The 9,385-nt window shown below is 43.8% G+C and overlaps 1 protein-coding gene across 1 annotated transcript in view; it reads right to left on the bottom strand.

The window, feature by feature from the left end:
* Positions 1-5,496: 5,496 nt before the first annotated feature.
* The window catches only part of DNAH10 (dynein axonemal heavy chain 10), a 313,006-nt gene continuing 309,117 nt past the window's right edge, over positions 5,497-9,385 (bottom strand). Inside the window, exons 85-86 of the mRNA XM_078767939.1 lie at positions 9,008-9,153; positions 5,497-6,074 (exon numbers count right to left, since the gene is read on the bottom strand). Of these exons, the coding sequence (XP_078624065.1) occupies positions 5,928-6,074; positions 9,008-9,153 (293 nt within the window). The 3' untranslated portion in view covers positions 5,497-5,927. The remainder of the gene's footprint in view (positions 6,075-9,007; positions 9,154-9,385) is intronic.

Here is a 9,385-nt window from a genome sequence, read left to right as displayed (position 1 = left end):
ATTCCAGCGGTCTTTATTTTTTTTAACTTTGTGTCTCTTCACAAAAGCACACGAACTGCGAAGTTTGCTTACCTTACTCATACAGGTGATTGTTAAAGACGATACAGAGATCAAACCTCGTAACGTACCAAACGCACCATTTGCTCACAATCATGTTTATTATTGGTAGCCTAGTGTTGGCTTAGCGGTTAGAGTGCCGGCTTGGGATCCTAGGATCCTGGGTTCGTTGGCGTAGCGGTTCGGGTGCCGGCTTGGGATCCTGGGATCCTGGGTTTGTTGGCTTAGCGGTTAGGATGCAGGCTTGGGATCATAGGATCCTGGGTTCGAATCCCGGGATCCGACGGGAGTTGTGGGAGATATGTTGAAGGCAGCAGGAAGTTGGGGTGTGAAGAGAATGACAGATATCTGTAATCTGGTGGTGAAAGAAGGCCGCATTACAATGGATTAGGAACTGAGTACCCTCGTCCCTCTATACAAGGGGAAAGGTGACCCTCTGGACTGTGGCTCGTATCGAGCGATAAAGTTATTGGAGCATGGAATGAAGGCATTGGAAAGGGTGTTGGAGAGGAGGATAAGGAAGAAAATGAAGATTGACGAAATGCAGTTTGGCTTTTTATTGTAAGGCAGTTGCAGGAGAAATACATGGAGAAGTGGAAGAAGTTGTTTCTTGAGTTTGTTGATCTGGAGAAAGCATTTGATAGGGTTCCACATGAAGTAGTGACATGGGCATTGAGGAAGTTAGGAGTGGAGGAATGGTTGATCAGAGTAGTGATGGCAATGTATGAGAGAGCGCGCACAGATGTATGGACGAAGGACGGGAACAGTGGTGAGTTTGAGGTGAAGATGGGAGTGCATCAGGGGTCGGTACTAAGTCCACTACTATTTGTAGCTGTGATGGAGGTGCTGGCTCGCAACGTAAAGGAGGGTTTACCGTGGGAGTTGTTGTATGCAGATGATCTGGTGTTGATTGCAGAAAGTATGGATGGACTGAAAGAGAAGATGAACAAGTGGAAGGAATTTATGGAGACAAAAGGTCTGATGGTGAGTATCAGAAAAACGAAGGTGATGGCAAGTGGTAAAGCATGTGGTGAGGTGGAAAGAACTGGGAAGTGGCCATGTGCTGTGTGCAGGAAGGGTGTCGGAGTGAACTCCATTCAATGTACAATGTGCGCTGAGTGGGTTCATCAAAACCGTAGTGGTTTGACAGGGTCATTAACCAGTGTGGCAGCTACATTCAAGTGTAATGTGTGCACAGAGGGAGCTGCAGATGGAGGAAATGTTGAGTTGGATTTTGGAGACGGCATGAAGCTGGAAGGTGTGAAAACATTTTGCTACCTCGGAGACATGCTGAATGGAGAAGGTGGATCAGACTCGGCAACGGTTGCTGGAGTGAGATGTGCATGGAAGAAGTTTCGGGAACTGAATGGCGTGCTGACGAGGAGGGGAGTGTCGTTGAAGCTGAAAGGAAAGGTGTATGCTGCATGTGTGAGAAGTGTTATGATTTATGGGAGCGAGACATGGGTAATGAACGTATAGCAGCAACGAAGGCTGGAAAGGGTGGAAATGTGAATGGTTCGTTGGACATGTGGAGTATCGTTGAGAGAGAGGAAGACAAATGATGCATTGCGAAAGATGATGGGAATAGAGCCTGTGATGGATGCTGTGAAGAGAAACAGGTTGAGATGGTTTCGTCATGTGTTGAGGAAGAATGAAAGTGACTGGTTGAGAAGAGTGATGGAAATGAATGCAGAAGGAAGTAGAGGGCGGTTAAGACTGAGAAAGACTTGGCTAAAGGTGGTGGAAGAAGAAATGCGGACAAGGGGAGATGCAGAAAAAAGGGCAAAATGGAGAAGATTGTCATGGGGCCCGCAAGGCTAACCCCTGCTCTAGCAGGGAAAATGGCCTTAAAATGCCTGTTGTTGCTGTTGGGGTTGACTCAGCCTGTCATCCTTCCGGGGTCGGCAAATTGAGTACCAGTTCACTGGTAATTCCCTGTGTGTCGCAAGGGGCGACCAACAGGGTGGGTGGCAGGAAGGGCATCCGGCTTAAAACATTGCTTCAAAAAGGGGACCACGGTGCCCAAAAAAAAGGCCAACCCCTGCTCTGCAGGGAAAAATGGCCTCTATAGGTGGTTCTTCTTCTTTTTCGTGTTTATTATTGGTCCGCTACCGGTTTCACCTAACGGACTAGCGGTTTGCTCTCCGTCTGTGGCTGTCCGTCCTACCTGTGGATTTTAAGACTTTTCCCCCATACCCTTCAACATATTTAACTGAAATTTGATACACGGCTTTATTATGATAAGTTACACAAGAAGTTTGAGTTTCAGGGTGTTTAGTCCATTTTTCACAGAGTTATTCCCTTTTTGAACTTGGACAATATCACATCGCTAGGGGACGTGTATTACAAAACAATTTTCGCTCTTGTTATGATTATTATTATTATTATTATTATTATTATTATTATTACTGGTGAGATACCCGTGCGTAACACGGGTGGGAGGCCAGAAGCAAACAGGCAATGCAGATACGGCGAATGCTAAAGCATGAAACAAATAAATTCCACATTCCTGTAGCACCCTCAGTCGCACATCAGACATAGACAACAAGTTCATGAAGGACTTCCATGAAAAACGTACCCGTTCGCAAACAAACGGGTACCTTCACATATAGAAACATCGATTGTGGGTCTGTGGCGAATCTGCATATGGCGATCCGCGAAGTTCATGTTTAGAAAGTAGAAACCATCACGGCATGTCGTCATTTACTTGAACTCGATATCTCTTTTTTTCATTCCAAACAGCATAACTCCCAATCACAAATTAATCACAAAATAAACTTTTAACAACATTGTTAATGTTTCCTTCATTGTAAAAACTACCAAGTCAGCAGTTAAAAGGATTTTGAGCCGATAGGTGTTACAGCCTCGGCAAGATCGATGGAGACAGCGATCTGTTGGCGTATACACCGCCCAAATAGCTATGTGGAATTCTCTCAGTACGAGATTAAACTCACGTCATTTGTACTTTGGCCGAGGTCATTATTTAATTTTAATGATGTTTATATACGAATCAAAAAGAAGGTAATTGGTTTTGGGTCGTCCTTTCCACATATCTCGTGGGATTGTGAGCTGGAGAGATGACCGTGATGGCGGAGAGGGGGTTGGCATTCTCTCAAGCAAAGATTCAACCCATGTCCTTATAAAAGGTCTTTGTCCGAGGTCACCGAGTCCGATCGGTGCAGCCGTGCAGCGATCGGTGCGGCCGTTTGTGCGGCACCCGAGAAAACAATGTCAGGCGGGAGACCAAACCTGAAAATGCTGGAGGCCAAAGCTGAAATTGGAAAAATAATATAGCCTATTTTACTCCAGGAGATCCCAGGATTACCCACCCAAAATATCATTGCGATCGGTTGAGCCGTTTTTGCGGTACCTTCGAACGGACGGACAGACAGACAGACATTTGGTGAATTATAGTAAGATTATGATTATGATTATCTTGTGTCCTTGTGTTGTGGAAGGGGAAGTGCAAAATGATGGAATAAGTGATGCAACGTTGTTGAATTTCCCATTGATTTCCATGGAAGTGGTCCTTGTGTTGCCTTCGCAGGTCTGATTGAGCAGGTAGTGTAATGGTACGTTTGTTCAAACCAACATCCTTTGTATCTGTGTTTATCAGAAAGTTTGTATTATGGTTACAGTATTTCCCAGATCCCAGGTACTCGTAACCACTGTGTAACGTGATGGAATGGCACCAAACTCGCCGAAGAATGTTGATATGAACCATCAATGTACCCTGCTCTGTTTCAGTATCCATGATCAGACTTTTTTTTTTTTTTTAGCCAATCACAGGTGTCAGTTATGCAGACGTCAGATTCCATGTGTCTGCATCTGTCGACCATCGAGAGTACCTGTCATGATCCTATGGAAAATCTGATTTGATACGAGAGTTCAAGATTACTGAAAGGAATCCATTTGGAAACAGAGTGAGTTGATCCAATGATGCGATTATTCCTTGTTATTATCTAAAGAAGAAGAAGAAGAAGACTTTTTTGTTTTTTTGTTACACATACTTTAAGCACATTGAGCATGCTCATCTTGGCCGTCCCTTTCCAGTGCATCGCCCGGATACAATTGAGCACTTCGGGAATAACCACGCCATGATTTGAATGAACTTTTACATGGAATTTGTTTGAAAAATACAAAAAATATATAAATGTGTTTTAATTTCTCTATTCTTGATTACTGTGATGAAAAACTGTCCTTCTTTTGACTGTAACTACACACCACATACTACTACTGTAAAAGGTGATAAGTTAAAAACAGTCCATTTAAATATCCACTTGCAGTGAATGTACAAACGATGATGTCCATGTTATTTGAAGTTTTGTTTTTGTTATTCTTATTAAAAAAATAATCAAGATATGGGAACAGTATGGTGCAGTGTAACGGTGTAATATTGGAGTAGCGTGGTATAATGAAGTGGTATATGGGAGTAGCGTGGTATAATGGAGTGGTATATGGCAGTAGCGTGGTATAATGGAGTGGTATATGGGAGTAGCGTGGTATAATGGAGTGGTATATGGCAGTAGCGTGGTAAAATGGAGTGGTATATGGCAGTAGCGTGGTATAATGGAGTGGTATATGGGAGTAGCGTGGTATAATGGAATGGTATATGGCAGTAGCGTGGTATAATGGAGTGGTATATGGGAGTAGTGTGGTATAATGGAGTGGTATATGGCAGTAGCGTGGTATAATGGAGTGGTATATGGCAGTAGCGTGGTATAATGGAGTGGTATATGGGAGTAGCGTGGTATAATGGAGTGGTATAATGGAGTGGTATATGGCAGTAGCGTGGTATAATGGAGTGGTACATGGGAGTAGCGTGGTATAATGGAGTGGTATATGGCAGTAGCGTGGTATAATGGAGTGGTATATGGCAGTAGCATGGTATAATGGAGTGGTATATGGCAGTAGCGTGGTATAATGGAGTGGTATATGGGAGTAGTGTGGTATAATGGAGTGGTATATGGCAGTAGCGTGGTATAATGGAGTGGTATATGGGAGTAGCGTGGTATAATGGAGTGGTATATGGGAGTAGCGTGGTATAATGGAGTTGTATATGGGAGTAGCGTGGTATAATGGAGTGGTATATGGGAGTAGCATGGTATAATGGAGTGGTATATGGGAGTAGCGTGGTATAATGGAGTGGTATATGGGAGTATCGTGGTATAATGGAGTGGTATATGGGAGTAGCGTGGTATAATGGAGTTGTATATGGCAGTAGTGTGGTATAACGGAGTGGTATATGGGAGTAGCGTGGTATAATGGAGTGGTATATGGGAGTAGCGTGGTATAATGGAGTGGTATATGGCAGTAGCGTGGTATAATGGAGTGGTATATGGGAGTAGCGTGGTATAATGGAATGGTATATGGCAGTAGTGTGGTATAATGGAGTGGTATATGGGAGTAGCGTGGTATAATGGAGTGGTATATGGGAGTAGCATGGTATAATGCAGTGGTATATGGGAGTAGCGTGGTATAATGGAGTGGTATATGGGAGTAGCATGGTATAATGGAGTGGTATATGGGAGTAGCATGGTATAATGGAGTGGTATAAGGGTGTAGCGTGGTATATGGGTGTAGCGTGGTATAATGGAGTGGTATATGGCAGTAGTGTGGTATAATGGAGTGGTATATGGGAGTAGCGTGGTATAATGGAGTGGTATATGGGAGTAGCGTGGTATAATGGAGTGGTATATGGGAGTAGCGTGGTATAATGGAGTGGTATATGGGTGTAGCGTGGTATAATGGAGTGGTATATGGGTGTAGCGTGGTATATGGGAGTAGCGTGGTATAATGGAGTGGTATATGGGTGTAGCGTGGTATAATGGCATGAGCTGGCTCAAAGCAAAGCACCGTGTGTGTATCACTCATTGAGAAGTAAGTGTGAGGCAAACTCCCTGCAGGACCCAGTGGGATGAGTGCCGAGTTGTGTGTAGATTCACTTCAAACACGAGTCCCTCTCCCGAGGCATTCCTTCGCCGTGGGGTAGTGTACACGGGGGCTCGGTACGTATTCTGTACACGGAAGGGAACGTGGAATGAGGTTCATTGTGCGGGATGGGGGATCTGAGCCTTTGATATTTGTCATCGATGCATCGATCGTTTATAATATTCTTCAACTAGCAAAAGTATATTAAGGGGGTGGGGGGAGAGGTAGAGAGATGAGGGGGAGCAAGAGAAGAGGGAATGGAGATGAGGTTGTTTGTTTTCTTTGATGCAATATGGCTGCCAGACCACGTGAGTGATGACATCATAAGTTTCTATTCTCTAATATAATAGTTGCGTAGATCATGCTCTATAAATTTCAAACTGATCAGACAGCGTTCTCCCTGTGAAATTATGACGTCATAATGAAGGTACCGATGACGTCATCATTAACATATCTTATTCCCCATGGGGAGTACGTGACAATGAGCCATGTTTCAATTTTTTTCCACGGAGCGGTTTCGGAGATATCGAGGTGCAACGTTTATTGACGTTTCCAGGATGGTGCCTGTACCACGTGACCTACGACGTCATAATTATCATTAAAAAATTCTACAGGAGGAGCTGCTCATATTGTGACAATTACGTGTCCATCGGACTAACAGTCGCAGAGGATTTTTTTTTTTTCATACGGATCAGATCAAGCGTTGTACATGTTGAATTATGACGTCATAATCAAGGCACCGATGGCATCATCATTAACGGATGTTATTCCTCATATGGAGTACTTGACAATGACCCTTATTTAAATTTTTATATTGAGCTGTTTGGAAGATTTTGAGGTGTAACGTTTTTCCAAGATGGCGTCCGTACCACGTGACCTATGACGTCATAATTATGAATGAAAAAATTCTACAGGCAGAGGCGATCCTATGATGAAAATTCGTGTCAATCGGACCAACGTTTGCCGAGAAAATGAATTTTAAAAATGCAGACACGTCACGTATACAACCGAATGCCTAACCGTGCTTTTCGCTTCGCGAGCGCGGGGTGATAAATGATGGCTTCCATATGCACGTCATTGTTTTTCGAAATCAGATCCAATATGGACGACTGGCAGCCATTTTGTTACTTAAACGTGTTCTCAACCATTTATTGAACATGCATGTTCTGATTTTGTTCAAACTTGGCACAAGCACAGCACATGACAGCATATACGTGTACTTCTCTTTATTTTGCGATGCGGACAAATATGGCCCACTGGTAGACTGGCGGCCATTTTAAATGTAATAAAAACAATATTGACCACGTCCCCAACCATTTTCCGGACATGCATTTACCGTTCTTGTTCAAATTTGGCACACATAATAAATGATGGGATACATATGCATGTCATTTTTTTCGACATCAGATCCAAGATGGCCGACTGGTGGCCATTTTGTTACTTAAACGTGTCCCCATTCATTTCTCGCACATGTATGGGACCGATTTTGTTCAAACCTGGCACAAAGACAATACATGAGAGTATACATATGCAGAAGATTTTGAAATCCAACCAAAGATGGCAGACTGACAGCCATCAACTCTGTAGAGCAAAGCTGATAAAACCACCGCAGGGGCTATGACATTTACGTCTTTTTCTTCTTGTTTAAAATGATAAATTAACTTAAACGTATCTAATTTGATTAATGAACAGGATTAATTAATTAAATTGATATATGTGGGAAAATTACATACCCAGGTGCTCTCTTGAAAACCATACCAGTGCTCTGCCATTTTTGTTACCCAGTGGTTATCCATTTCCGTTACCCAGTGGTTATGCATTTTCGTTACCCAGTGGTTATCCATTTCCGTTACCCAGTGGTTATGCATTTTCGTTACCCAGTGGTTATCCATTTTCGTTACCCAGTGGTTATCCATTTTCATTACCCAGTGGCTATCCATCTCCATTACCCAGTGGTTATCCATTTCCGTTACCCAGTGGTTATCCATTTCCATTACCCAGTGGTTATCCATTTCCGTTACCCAGTGGTTATCCATTTCCGTTACCCAGTGGTTATCCATTTCCGTTACCCAGTGGTTATCCATTTCCGTTACCCAGTGGTTATCCATTTTCGTTACCCAGTGGTTATCCATTTTCGTTACCCAGTGGTTATCCATTTTCGTTCTCGTGGTTATCCATTTTCGTTACCCAGTGGTTATCCATTTCCGTTACCCAGTGGTTATCCATTTCCGTTACCCAGTGGTTATCCATTTCCGTTACCCAGTGGTTATCCATTTCCGTTACCCAGTGGTTATCCATTTCCGTTACCCAGTGGTTATCCATTTGTTACCTCGTGGTTATCCATTTCTGTTACACAGTGGTTATTCATTTCCGTTACCCAGTGGTTATCCATTTCCGTTACCCAGTGGTTATCCATTTCCGTTACCCAGTGGTTATCCATTTCCGTTACCCAGTGGTTATCCATTTCCGTTACCCAGTGGTTATCCATTTCCGTTACCCAGTGGTTATCCATTTGTTACCTCGTGGTTATCCATTTCTGTTACACAGTGGTTATTCATTTCCGTTACCCAGTGGTTATCCATTTCCGTTACCCAGTGGTTATCCATTTCCGTTACGCAGTGGTTATCCATTTCCGTTACCCAGTGGTTATCGATTTCCGTTACCCAGTGGTTATCCATTTTCGTTACCCAGTGGTTATCCATTTTCGTTACCTCGTGGTTATCCATTTTCGTTATCCATTTCAACTGAAACCAGTTTTCATATTAAGTTGGAAGTAGGAAAGTATCAAACGAAGGTCACAACGGTGCCCATTAAACGGGATTAAGAAATGGAAGTTGGGGTAACGTCAGCACTCCCACCTTTGTGCGATCGATAACCCGAGTTGTGTTAAAAACATCTGTAATCCATGGAGTCCAAGGCTTCATGTCCCCTCGGAATGGCGGCGGTTCGACGCCGTCTACCCAAATATGAGAAACGCTACATTTGCTCAAAATGAAATCCCCATCGTGCAGCATCTCACCTGCACAGTCGAGCGCTGCACCTGCACGGGAATGAGTCTGAGAAGGGGGAGTTCACTGGACAGCACTCTTGGTCGACTTTTGACCAGGCAGCCATTCACCGTGTCCCACTCAGCACCATGTATATGGAGACCAGATGCCAGGAAATCTGAACAATAAAGCACATGATCTGTGTGCTGTACACAGGTGTTGTAGAGCTACCGATTATGTTGCATGCAACACGGGGCTGCTGGTGGCGTCAAAGTGAAGAGGTACAGCCATTCAACTGATGCAGTGCCTCCCTGTAGATTATGCCAACCTACAGGTTACTACCGGTCGAGGGATGGCAGGCAAGCCGAGAGGTACGCACACCTGCTTCCAAGGTGTGTAGCCTGGGTTGG

Source organism: Myxine glutinosa, chromosome 14 (assembly GCF_964187855.1).
Source record: "Myxine glutinosa chromosome 14, kmMyxGlut1.1, whole genome shotgun sequence".
In the NCBI taxonomy this organism is placed as follows: Eukaryota; Metazoa; Chordata; class Myxini; order Myxiniformes; family Myxinidae; genus Myxine; species Myxine glutinosa.
This window is presented reverse-complemented; position numbering and strand designations above follow the sequence as displayed.